This window comes from Copadichromis virginalis, linkage group LG10 (genome assembly GCF_057382275.1).
Source record: "Copadichromis virginalis isolate Kocher_CV1m ecotype Utaka linkage group LG10, C_Virginalis_male_GT1.1, whole genome shotgun sequence".
NCBI lineage: Eukaryota > Metazoa > Chordata > Actinopteri > Cichliformes > Cichlidae > Copadichromis > Copadichromis virginalis.
Window position 1 is genome coordinate 27,195,640 of NC_140627.1, and position 14,308 is coordinate 27,209,947.

The 14,308-nt window shown below is 40.7% G+C and overlaps 1 protein-coding gene across 5 annotated transcripts in view; it reads right to left on the minus strand.

Moving 5' to 3' along the window:
• Nucleotides 1-14,308, minus strand: part of ncam1a (neural cell adhesion molecule 1a) — a 277,809-nt gene that overhangs the window by 27,271 nt on the left and 236,230 nt on the right. For 4 of the 5 annotated variants that reach the window (XM_085470926.1, XM_085470927.1, XM_085470928.1 and 1 more), the window contains 2 exons: nt 6,936-7,060; nt 6,055-6,235 (listed from right to left, as the gene is read on the minus strand). In XM_085470926.1, coding sequence (XP_085327052.1) covers nt 6,055-6,235; nt 6,936-7,060 — 306 coding nt within the window. Of the gene's footprint in view, nt 1-6,054; nt 6,236-6,935; nt 7,061-13,916; nt 13,920-14,308 lie in introns of all 5 variants that reach the window. The other variant, XM_085470930.1, reaches the window with a different exon arrangement.

A 14,308-nucleotide genomic window follows, 5' to 3' on the forward strand; every position in this document is an offset into this window, starting at 1 on the left:
TGTCGGTAAATAAAAAGGAAATTATCTTGTTGACAGACCTCGTGGTTCAAAGTTCAAATATGTATGGACATCTTTTTTGTGTTTGTATGGACACATACGGAAAGAAAGCATAGGCAAATATTCACAATAGTACCACTTGTTCATCTAGCATTACACCACTGGTCATGGTTGGGGGAATGGCCCATGCAAAACCAAACATCCAAAGCAGACGCTGGTTATGAAGGTAAAGTCTGTGACATGGATGAATGGATGACCTCATGTTACAAAATGTTATTAGCTTTATAGTTTTAGTCCTAAGTCAACCTTAGCTGGGGAGATTTGGATGGATCAAGATGTGCCACTTTGTTTTTTATATTATCTCTTCACATTTGGGCAGCATTTGACTTTCCGTGAGACTGTGGCAAACAATTGCCGCTCAGCTGTACCTGTGTGCATTAAACCTAAAGAAAATTAGCTATACACAAACCCTTTCACACGTCCGATTCAAATAAATTCAAAGGACAACAAACTCCAATATGTTTTCAGAGATCTTTTATGCTGAAGTGCATTCACATTACTGGGCTGAATGAATTCTTGTGCGTATGGTTGTTTTTTTGAACATAAAACAGAAATTTAAACAGGCTGAAGCTCGACCTTGCGTCCGCACTGGACTCCCAATGTGAGATTCAGATAAAATTGAGCATGCAGAGTCCTGCATATAAAAAAGGAGCAGCTGTTGATCAAGCAGTACAAAGAACAGCTGTGAGACTGCAAGGGAATAGTGGAATTAAATGCAGATGTTGTAGCTAAAAATAAACCTCGGCAATAGCCCATGCTCCCTGAAGTGAAGAAAAACAACAGCAGCTTGGAAGTAATACCAAAATATCTCAAAACAAAACAAATAAAAATAAAAACTTGAAAAAGTAATTAGAAGACTTGAAGGGGGGCTGACTCGGATGATACTAAGGTTAACTTGTAGTCTGGTAGATTTATATGTGATCCAAACCTCCCACTGCTATATGGCTGTTGCCCAGCAAGGACATGAAAAAGAAAAAAAAAACAATTACAGCATACGAAAACTCCCAAAAACCAACCAAACTACCAAACAGGTTTTTTCATGTGCCATGCACTGGCAGCAGTTGCCTTTTAACAACTCCAGTAAAGAGCAGAAAAACATTAATCCAGCTGGAAAAGGCACCATGCAAAGACTGTATGGGCTGCATCCCCACCTAACTAGGCCACACATTTCAATTCAGGTCAGTCTTGGAGCCTGAACTGTGAGACCTACTAAACCTGGTAGCAGAAGGGAAGACAGATGCTGACAGAAAGAATGAAAATCAGAGAAAATGTGAAACAAAGATAGAGGCAATAGAGGCTCAGATATCGTAATACAAACAGAGAGAGACTGCAAACAAATCAAAAAACAATGAATGGTGTATAAAATGTGGCAGGATAGTAAATTATGGAGTATGGTCATTAATGATTTAGGAAAAAACTGAATCTGCAAGCTTCATTAAACTTCATTTTTTTCATAAATAGTGACTTACTCAACTTCAAAAGCTGAAACTGTGATGAAATTTAGATTGCATGCATATAATAGTTTCTTCAACATTTGCATTTTGGATGTAAAACGTCAGTAATCTATCCCGATTAATAATAAAGCTCAACTACAGTGACTATGACCCACAGAATTTTGAATGAGTAGCTATGTGTGTGATGATAGCTCTCTAAAGAACAAACACTCACTGGCCACTTTGTTAGGTATACCTGTTCAAATGCTTGTTGGTGCAAATATCAAACAGACAAAGTTAAGACGATCTGCTAAAGTTCAACCCAAGTGTCAGAATGTTGAAGCAAAGGTGATTTAAGTGACTTTGAATGTGAGAAGGTTGTTGGTGCCAGACAGGCTGGTCAGACTGTTCCAAAAAACTGCTGATCTGCTGGGATTTTTCCCACACAACCATCTCCAGAGTTTACAGAAAACAGTTTAAAAAAGAGAAAATCCAGTGAGCGGCAGTTCTCTGGGTGAAAATGCCTTCTTGATGCCAGAGGTCAGAGGAGAATGGCTACGCTCCTTCGAGCTGATACAGTAGCAACAGTATAACCTCTCGTTACAAGCAAGTTATTCAGAAAAACAACAGATTCCCCTACAATAGTAGAAGACTGCACTGGGTGCCAACTCCTGTCAGTTAAACAGGAGGTTGAGGTTATAATTTGCAAGGTCGTTTTTTAAAATTGGAAAAACGTTGCCTGGTCTGTGAGTTTTGATTGTGAGATTTGGATGGTAGGGTAACAATTTTGTCTGAACAACATAAAAACATGGATTCGTCCTTCCTTGTATCAAAAGCTGCTGATGGTGGGGGGATGTATTCTGAGAAAAGCCTTTAGTACCAACTGAGAATCATTGAAACACTACAGCGTACCTGAATATTGTTGCTCACTGTGTCTATCCCTTTATGAGCACAGTGCACCCATCTTATCATGGTTGCTTCCAGCAGGATGCCAATGCCACAAAACTAAAATCATGTCTATATCTATCATGTCAATACTAGGGGTGCAACGATACACAAAATTCACGGTTCGGTTCGGTTCGATACTTTGGTGTCACGGTTCGATATTTTTTCGATACAAAAAAAATGTTCATGCATTTTTTATTTGTCATTTATTAAAATTATAAATATATATTTTAACTCAAAAGTACAGTTTTTAAATTTAACCCTAACCCTTGTGCGTGTTTTTTATTTTGACAGCGAATGCGCACCTGCGGACCACTTATGTGCAGCCCTGGTTATTTAGCTCATCATATTGCAGCCACAGAAATTCTTTTGTCCATGAAACCATAAAGCTGCACTTTCTTTTTGCCTTATAGTCTGATTTGTCATAACTTCTCCGTTTTGTGGTAAGCTTTTCTTTGGCTGTCACTTCTTCACCCCGACCTGTCTTATTTGGCTCAGCAGAACTGAAATGCTTTTACACATGCACTCACATAAGCTCAGCGATTCTCTGCGCGATCAGCCTCTCACATGTTTAAGCTTGCTGCGGGAGATTTCACTTGTCATGTTTGCATAGTAAGCTAACGATTAATAAGACGATGTCAGAGGAATTGGTGCACAAATTATCATCACTCACAGATCAGTGCTGTCGCTCTCTATACACAGTTCGCACGATTGCAAAGTGAAAGCAAAAAAACAAGCGCAAATTCAAACGCGACTTCAATATGTCACATATTGACAGTGGCTCACCGATGCCAATGACATAATTACCCAGCTACATTTCTGAAAGAATGCAAAAGCATTGACATATATTTTTCCTACAGTAGCCCGACGGGCAGGGAAGAGATAGATTTTGGTAGCCCGACTGGAAAGATCGCTAGCTCCGGGACGTCGGGCTAGCGATATTGCGAGCCCTGTATCTGATTGAGGAATCACTCATCTTTGGAAAAGAGAGTTTATTACAGAGAAATGGCTCTTTCCAAAATAAAAGCTATACTATCCGCTTCTTCTGGGCTATATTCTCAGCAGCATAAGGAGAATCATGTGCTAACAGCTGTCTAAATGACTCGGCTAAAGTTAGTAGCATGCTTGTTGTTTTTGTCTTTGCACTAGGATGATGTCGGCGTAAATGTGCAGTCATATTCGTTGTGTTCCCACTAGTGCTTTCAGGTTAATCTCGTTGAAATGACCTTAACGCCACAACACGGCAAATCTCCGTTAACGAGCTACCGCCGATCGCTCCGTGCATGGGGCTAGACGGCCAACACGTTAACGAGCTAACTGCGCTAACACACTAGTTCACACCAATGTAATTGAGCATTGCATGGCACATCCAACATACTGTTTTACTTTAGTCCATGACTCGCTTACCTTCAGGGTCATACGTCACATGAAAACCAAAATAATTCCAAACGCCAGATCTGAATGAGGTTCAATTTGCCTGTTACAAGGAGAGCTTAACTTCTGTCTCGCTAGCTTGCCCTGCGCTCTTCCTTCTGACTATGCTGTCTGTGTTGAGCGCTCAGTGAATCTGCATTCGACTACTCCGCCTAGGCTGCACTGTCAAGCCTAGGCGGAGTAGTCGAATGCAGATTCACTGAGCGCTCAACACAGACAGCATCGTCAGAAGGAAAATTGATAAAATAAATTACAAATGTTGTATTGTTCGATACATATGCGTACCGAACCGAAAGCACTGTATCGAACGGTTCAATATCGATACGAATATCGTTGCACCCCTAGTCAATACGTACAAAATCTCTGAGGAAAGTTTACATAACTTTGTGTGCCACAAAGAATTAAGATGCTCTTAGAGACAAAACAGGGTTCAGCTCAGCACTTTCAAAGTGAACTTAAAAAACTAGCCGATGAGTGTAGTTGTCTGCTTTGACTGGTAGGAAATGATTACAGCATTGTCCTACTACTTGATGGCTTAATTTTGTGTATTATTTTATAAAAATGTTCTGTCAGTACTTTTGAATCTATAGCAAGGCACAGATTTTAATTTGTGTTTATGACTTGTGGGCTGTTTTCGGGCACATTAGTTTAAAGATTGGGCCATTTTATAAGTGATTTCGATTTTTCAGGTAAAATATTTTTCACAGTGTGCACTTGACAGTTAAAAGAAAATATGACTGAGGCAATCAACACTTCCTTTCATAAAGAAGAAAAGGGCAGGCGAATAGTGAAAGGGAGGGTGACAATGGAAGAAAAACAGGATGAAACAAAAAAAAGAAACACAGACAGAGTGTAAGATGTCAAAGAATTTTAAACTGTTAGCTAATTCAAGTGGGGAGGCAGCCCAAGTTAAAAAGTGCACTCTACACACAACACAGCAACAGAGCAAAGGCCGACCGTGACCACCTGTGTAGACGATGTATTTGGGAATAAATGGACAAAACTCTGTTTTCTCTGGGTCTGACTGTAGTCTGTTCTCACATCATTGGACATTAAGATTGAGGAGTTGAAGTCACCTCATAAGAAGTAATGAGACTTGGAGGAGCCGGATATCCAAGGAGAAATGCAGTGAGGATGCCTCTGCATGTCATATGGACTCATTAGCTACTTTTGATCTTGTGCTGCCTGGGCTTCAACATTTTTTGAAGCGAGTGCAGTGTTTTAAAAAGGTGCTCTGTGCATAGAAATTCATTCCTTCAGGAAAAGAGGATTTAGTGGAGATGACATTATTAAAGAAAACAAAAGTGTGGCACTGACTGAGAACTAGAAACAAAGAGCGTAGGCTGGGGGTAAAATGAAAATAGATTTCAAATGACCCAGCTTGCAGTCACTTGTGTATTTCTACTGACATCAAACTTTTGGTGCACACATGCCATGTTCAGTGGTTGGTTTATCATTTAAAAACCCATTTTGGCCTACAAGGACAAAGCCTGTGCTTATTAACTATTGTAGAACAATGTTAGATTAGTTGCACTGGGCATTTTAAGGTTATCTACTATAGTAAACTTTGTGGGCAAGTTAGTTTAGTTCCTTAAATGTAAATCTCATTTTAAAAAAATCCCCAACTCCCAAAAAGTAGCTCTTCAAAATACACCATTAGATCAAGTCTTTGTGTGATATTATATATAATGCCTGGATTATAAACCTTACAGTTACACTACTGTGCAAACGTTTAGCACCAGGTTCACTTTTTCTTTAAAATTTCCCCCCAAAATGAAAAATGTGTGATTTACTGAAACATATGCAAATATTTTCACAATAGAAAATAACACATTTCCAATGGGAATGAAATTTAGAGTTTGTGCTCATTTCAAACACTCTGTATAGGCCACACCACTACGTGCCCCTCGGCTTATAATAGAGTCTTTGCTTTACGCATCAATGGGGTTTGCATCGTGCATTTCCTTTTGGTTACCAGATATGAAAACAGTAAAAACAATACACCTCTGCCATGCGACAGACAGAGATAGATTATTCATGACCGACCCTGCAGCCAGCAAGCTTTGAATAAGCACCTAGCAAAAGTCAAAGATCCAAATAATAGATTTTCTGGTCACGGTAGAAGCCTATGTGCACTGTGGCTGGTGTGTGTGGATGCTTAGGGTAGGTATGATGGGAACAGTACCTGGGACAGTTGTGGGCTCTGTATCTGTCTTGAAGGTGAGGATGCCAGGCTTAGATTTGCCCTGCTCATTCTCTGCCACCACATGAACCTCATACTCCGTGTTCCATTCCAGGCTGTTCAGGACGATATAGGTACTGTCACTGGGAAGGCGGAGCTCTGGTTTCCAGTCAGATACACGCTTCTGAGAAATGGATTTAGAAAGGAACAATTCAACACTCTCAAAGGAAAAGCTCATTTTAGATCATCTACAAATGTCTCGATTTCTCAAACTGTTCTTGAGCTGACATAAAAGCAGTACATGTTCTTTCTCAACATGTTTTTCCGTTCCAAAGAGATTAACCTGGTCCGAAACAGTTAATAATGAGGGAAAAACAAGAAAATAATGAAATGTATAAAGTACTCACCAATTATTATGCACAAATTGTACACAAGTAGATCTTATAAGAATAAATGAAAGTGGTGTTTAAGCATTTATCTTTTCCATCAGGTTAGTAATGACTCTTTTTGAATACATAGTTATAATTCAGTGGACAAGTGCTGCATGAGAACATAACTTTATATTACCACCACTGCAGGAAAACTAGTCTGCTGTAAGGGTTGGTTGGTCTAATTACAGTCACCCTTTCTTCCTAGTGACAACTGTTAATTCCAAAGAGGTAGAAGATACAAATTGAAAGGGGGAAATGACTTGGATGATGAGGTGGCTTAAAATGCTTTGGAGTCATTAGCAGGCACATATTTTGACAGATTCCAGTAGATTTACCCCTGCTCAAAGCCGTAGCCAGATTTGACTACTTTATTGTAACTGCTATTATTTTTTTATGTTGTTTTTGTTTTTATATCAAATGCAAAAAGTTACCCCCATTGCCAGAAATACTCACAGCCTTGTATCTGATCAGGTAATGTTTAATCTTGGAACCACCGTTATCTTGCGTGATCCAGTTGATCTTAAGAGAATTGCCCGGGCTGTGCACCTTGGCCTGCAGTTTGGGAGCACTGGGTTCCCCTAAACAGGAAACCAAGGAATGATGATTAGATGACAAACGGTGGTTACTGCATCAACACATGTTTACCTTTAAAAACCAACTGCCTACATTAATTAACATGTCTGAAATTTTTTATCTTAAAAGAAAAGAAAACTGCGCTACAATAGACACATTTTTTTCACCAGTGTCTACCAGGAGCAGATCAATAACATTAATAATTTTCAAGCCTTCACCTCAAATAATAACTTGGTTAGTAAGTTTTAGTTAATGTTAATTTCTCAACAACCAAAATCTTTCATTACCCTTGAACTATTTGTTTAACCCAAGCCATTCGTTTTTGTGCCTAAACTTAAACTTTAACCACAGCAGTGCCAGATCAGGGGGCACACAAAATTGCAACAATTTTGGAACACCCATCAAAAGATTTGCTAAATAGTACATCTATGTGTTAAGTTTGGAGGACCCACTGAAAGAAATATAACCTCCATGAGAAGAGTATCTGATAATTAAAGACAGACTTTAGGTGGAATATTACTTCCAGGACGACTAGAAGCAACAGAGGTCAACGTGGCTGCCTCAGAACCACAGGCGGAGGTGTTGTTCTCCTTGAGGCCCTCATTATCTGCTCTGTCCTCCTGAGTAATGACTGCTGGGTCGCTGGATAATGAGCCTGTAGGCCTTGATTGGACATGTTCCTCTATTACTTTTAATAACATTTACATAGTCTTGTGCGAAAGGAGGTCAATGTGTTTTTTGCGTGTGTGTGTGTGTGTGCTGTAGCTCTTCGTGGCACTGTTAAGGCAATAAGGGTGGAGACTAACAACCCAAACTCATCAATTATGTGCATATTGGTTACACACAGTTAGCCTTGTTAATATGTTATTAAATCCCCTACCTTGTGATGCTATAATCTTTGCCCTGTGCTAACAATCTTAAAAGTAACAGCCACACCAGCAGGTAACAGAAAGGCTCAGTGGTGCTGCAATTTCTACATGCATGCTACTGATAGAAATTCAATAAGGAGTTAAACCAAAAAATCTCTCTCTCTCTCTCTCTCTCTCTATATATATATATATATATATATATATATATATATATATATATATATATATATATATATATATATATACACATTTTATATATATATATACATTTTGTGATAGTCACAAGAAAAAAAAAGTCACGTATTCAGTATTTAACATTTCAAACATCAGTGTTAGTGGTTGTAGTTAATTAAATGAATATGCATGAAGGCACTTTTTCTTGAAGTAATCAAATAAGCACACTTTCTAAAAACTGCATCCCACCAGGCAGAAGTGAGCATGACACAGGCTGAAAGTGAATCAGACGGTATTAGTTACAGCAGTAGTAACTCTGTGACAGGCAGACATTGATACATTCAGCATTGCATCATTCTGGGTTAGGTGAATATTTCTGAAGGCTAAAACAGAGAAAGTGGAAGATTAGAATGAAAAAAACTACACATGCAAAGCTTGAAATTTGGCCCACTGCTGTAAATTCAGAAGGGTATCGTGTGAAACACCACCCATGGCCTAACATGCATGTGGATGGTGTGGTTCCACATGCAGCCCAAGCTAATCACAAAGACAGTATACAACAAAGTTATTAAAAACATTCTGTAGAATAAAGAAATTCATTTAAGTTTTACGAGTTCATAGATCATAACGGAAAATCATCTCATAAGTGCTGTATGTGAGCGATTATTAACAGTATGAATTATACAAAAGAAAGGTGAATTTTGAAAATAGTAAATGTCTCAAAGTTGGAGTCTTTGTTCAGGTCAAATGAAAAAAAAAAAAGATAAATGTTTTTAACATTGCCCAATCGTCTCAATGACTTCCCAATACTAAAAAGATGTACCCAATGTTAGCACTTCTGCATATGCAAACTACTAGAAAGACATTACATCAAAGATACAGAGACATGCAGGTAGGACAGACATTTTCTTTAAGAACAGCTGAACAACAAGAAAGAGGATGCAACAAGAAAAAGGAAGTAAACTTGCATGCTGCAGTAATGCAAAGGATTGTTGTGAGTCCAACCGGTAAAACAGTGTGAGCTATGTAGCTCTCCAGGGGAAGAATATGAAACATTAGCCTTGTGGGTGACTATATTTAACAATGCATGCAATGCAAATTGTGGTTAGTGGCACTTTGTGGGGCTGCTCGTATGATGTTTAAAAAGAATTCATAATGAAATGGTTTGTTACAAAACCGGAAAAGTGGGGTTTAAAAAATGCTTTGCAATGCTATCTGTGAAGGCATTTGGCCATATTAAAGGCAAATCATGTTAACAACAACACATTTTACATGAAACATAATATGACACAATTATGTGTGACTTTGTTAAAGATTTTTCTAATTAGTCATAAGTATAGTCATAACTTCTATGTTAACCAGGGTGAGAACTCAAAAATTATGTTTAAAAAGAAAGATGAAATTAAGCATATGCATCCAGTAGCACTTTGCTCTGCAGCACATCCAATAGTGCCTAGGTGTCAGACATAGCTGGAAAATTTGCACAATGGCTTTGCAAAGTTTAAAAATTGCACTAATATCTTGAATTTGTTGCTAAAATGCACTGGTATTACTGATGCAGTTGTACCAGGATTACTACACAGGAGCGAAACTGTCTGCAAAGTTTAAAAATGTGAGCACTTCTGCAGCTTGCTGTTTGAATGGAATAAGTAAAACGCTATTATAGTTTTATTTCCAGAATACTGGGTGTGGAATGATTTTGCGCCTGTAATGGCCCACCGTTATCTACAAATTTTAACATGCATTGTTGAAAACGCACTGACTTTTTTCAAAAGACATTTCAAGCTGTGACTGTTTTGTAAATGTGAATGTTTCACATTCAGAATGTAGTTATTTACACTTACAGAAAGAGAAAATATCACAATCGTGTCATTATTTATTACGCAGTGGTCTACTTATTGATCCAAGTTAAGGATATAGGCTGTTTAAGTGCGTTTAACAGATCTGAACCTGATCTTATGCATCAATTTAGCGTGTGTATAAAATCTTTTGTCTATTTTCTCTGTTTTATTGTGCTTTAAGATGACTGTTGTGCTGTGATTTGGCACTACAGAGAAAAAAACTAAATTCTACATGTTAATTCTTCAAACTTACATCACTCTTGCATTGCTGGCTCTATGAAGATTAGTGTTGTTTGTGGTGTTAATTTTAGCTTAGTTGAAGCTCAGCTTCAGCTATACATATATATAAAAAACACCCAGCACGCCCCTGCGGGCGGTTTATCCTTCAAGCTCGGGTCCTCTACCAGAGGCCTGGGAGCTTGAGGGTCCTGCGCAGTATCTTAGCTGTTCCCAGGACTGCGCTCTTCTGGACAGAGATCTCCGATGTTGTTCCCGGGATCTGCTGGAGCCACTCGCCTAGCTTGGGAGTCACCGCACCTAGTGCTCTGATTACCACGGGGACCACCGTTACCTTCACCCTCCACATCCTCTCGAGCTCTTCTCTGAGCCCTTGGTATTTCTCCAGCTTCTCGTGTTCCTTCTTCCTGATATTGCTGTCATTCGGAACCGCTACATCGATCACTACGGCCGTCTTCTTCTGTTTGTCTACCACCACTATGTCCGGTTGGTTAGCCACCACCATTTTGTCCGTCTGTATCTGGAAGTCCCACAGGATCTTAGCTCGGTCATTCTCCACCACCCTTGGGGGCATCTCCCATTTTGACCTCGGGACTTCCAGGTTATACTCGGCACAGATGTTCCTGTACACTATGCCGGCCACTTGGTTATGGCGTTCCATGTATGCCTTGCCTGCTAGCATCTTGCACCCTGCTGTTATGTGCTGGATTGTCTCTGGGGCATCTTTACACAGCCTGCACCTGAGGTCTTGCCTGGTGTGATAGACCCCAGCCTCTATGGATCTTGTACTCAGAGCTTGTTCTTGTGCTGCCATGATTAGTGCTTCTGTGCTGTCTTTCAGTCCAGCTTTGTCCAGCCACTGGTAGGATTTCTGGATATCAGCCACCTCCTCTATCTGCCGGTGGTACATACCGTGCAGGGGCCTGTCCTTCCATGATGGTTCCTCGTCTCCCTCCTCTTTCTTGGGTTTCTGCTGCCTGAGGTATTCACTGAGCACTCGGTCAGTTGGGGCCATCTTCCCAATGTATTCTTGGATGTTCCTTGTCTCATCCTGGACTGTGGTGCTGACACTCACCAGTCCCCGGCCCGCTTCCTTCCGCTTAGCGTACAGCCTCAGGGTGCTGGACTTGGGGTGAAACCCTCCATGCATGGTAAGGAGCTTTCTTGTCTTTATGTCAGTGGCTTCTATCTCCTCCTTTGGCCAGCCTATTACCCCAGCAGGGTACCTGATCACGGGTAGGGCGTACGTGTTGATGGCCCGGATCTTGTTCTTACCATTCAGCTGACTCCTCAGGACTTGCCTGACCCTCTGCAGGTACTTGGTGGTTGCAGCCTTTCTAGCGGCCTCTTCATGGTTCCCATTTGCCTGCGGGATCCCCAGGTACTTGTAACTGTCCTCTATGTCTGCAATGTTGCCTTCTGGTAGTTCAATCCCCTCAGTTCTGACTACCTTCCCTCTCTTTGTTACCATCCGACTACACTTCTCCAGTCCGAACGACATTCCAATGTCATTGCTGTATAGCCTGGTAGTGTGGATCAGTGAATCGATGTCTCGTTCACTCTTGGCATACAGCTTGATGTCATCCATGTACAGGAGGTGGCTGACAACTGTTCCGTTCCGTAGTTGGTATCCATAGCCAGTCTTGTTAATGATCTCACTGAGGGGGTTCAGGCCTATGCAGAACAGCAGTGGGGACAGAGCATCTCCCTGGTAGATCCCGCACTTGATGGTGACTTGTGCTATGGGCTTGGAGTTGGCCTCTAGTGTTGTACGCCACATCCCCATTGAGTTCCTGATGAAGGCTCTTAGGGTCCCATTGATCTTGTACAATTCTAGGCATTCCAGTATCCAGCTGTGGGGCATTGAGTCATAGGCCTTCTTGTAATCAATCCAGGCAGTGCACAGGTTTGTCAGTCTGGTCTTGCAGTCTCGGCTGATTGTTCTGTCTACCAGTAGCTGGTGTTTTGCGCCTCTGGTATTCTTGCCAATTCCTTTCTGTGTCCCGCTCATGTATTGACCCATGTGCCTGTTCATCTTAGCCGATATGATGCCTGACAGGCATCATATATATATATATATATATATATATATATATATATATATATATATATATATATATATATATATATATATATATATATATACATATATATATATATAAAGGAGGAGATAGAAGCCACTGACATAAAGACAAGAAAGCTCCTTACCATGCATGGAGGGTTTCACCCCAAATCCAGCACCCTGAGGCTGTACGCTAAGCGGAAGGAAGGGGGCCGGGGACTGGTGAGTGTCAGCACCACAGTCCAGGATGAGACAACGAACATCCAAGAATACATTAGGAAGATGGCCCCAACTGACCGAGTGCTCAGTGAATACCTCAGGCAGCAGAAACCCAAGAAAGAGGAGGGAGACGAGGAACCATCATGGAAGGACAGGCCCCTGCACGGTATGTACCACCGGCAGATAGAGGAGGTGGCTGATATCCAGAAATCCTACCAGTGGCTGGACAAAGCTGGACTGAAAGACAGCACAGAGGCACTAATCATGGCAGCACAAGAACAAGCTCTGAGCACAAGATCCATAGAGGCTGGGGTCTATCACACCAGGCAAGACCCCAGGTGCAGGCTGTGTAAAGATGCCCCAGAGACAATCCAGCACATAACAGCAGGGTGCAAGATGCTAGCAGGCAAGGCATACATGGAACGCCATAACCAAGTGGCCGGCATAGTGTACAGGAACATCTGTGCCGAGTATAACCTGGAAGTCCCGAGGTCAAAATGGGAGATGCCCCCAAGGGTGGTGGAGAATGACCGAGCTAAGATCCTGTGGGACTTCCAGATACAGACGGACAAAATGGTGGTGGCTAACCAACCGGACATAGTGGTGGTAGACAAACAGAAGAAGATGGCCGTAGTGATCGATGTAGCGGTTCCCAATGACAGCAATATCAGGAAGAAGGAACACGAGAAGCTGGAGAAATACCAAGGGCTCAGAGAAGAGCTCGAGAGGATGTGGAGGGTGAAGGTAACGGTGGTCCCCGTGGTAATCGGAGCACTAGGTGCGGTGACTCCCAAGCTAGGCGAGTGGCTCCAGCAGATCCCAGGAACAACATCGGAGATCTCTGTCCAGAAGAGCGCAGTCCTGGGAACAGCTAAGATACTGCGCAGGACCCTCAAGCTCCCAGGCCTCTGGTAGAGGACCCGAGCTTGAAGGATAAACCGCCCGCAGGGGCGTGCTGGGTGTTTTGTTATATATATATATATATATATATATATATATATATATATATATATATATATATATATATATATATATATATATATATACACACACACACTCTCATATATGTACTCATATATGTACACACACACACACACACACACACACACACACACACACACACACACACACACACACACACACACACATTCTACAAAGTTCTGTACACACACACCCACACACAAATACTCAAGGCACCAAGAGTAAATTTGGTGTTACTCTATAAATGCAAGGGAAAATAATCATTGTGGTTATTATTATTAGTAATCGCTTTGATTATGAAAGTCATGGTTAGTGAATGTTTGTTACTTAATTACATAATGGCTCGTAGATGAAACAAATGGCTAAATGAATAAAACTGAAAATGTTTTAATGCCTCTTCTATGAGCCTAATTTAACAAAGGCCTTGCGCATGATTATTGCTGATGTAATGGTCTCGAACTAAACAAAGGAAATTTACCTTCTGTTGGTCAGCGAAGACGACATCATCAGCACCATGCAAGAGCCACATGACAAAGTCACATGATGCCACGGACATGAATGGTTGAAAGGATAACATAGAAGAAGAAAAAGAGGGAAAGTGTTGGGGGTAGCAGGGACAGGTGGGGGGCATATGGGAAACATACAAAACATTTTGAAATGATGAAAACATGTCAAAATAATAATAAAAAAACAAAAACAAGAATGTTAAAGACATAATGACAAAACAGAATAACAAAAACAAATCGTAAATTGATAAACAGAAGTTTTTGAACATATAAAAAATATGTTATTGAATATATGAGGTACTGGATATTTAGTTATGGCTGTTAACAACACTGAGAATATCAGTAAATAACCAAACAAATAAAC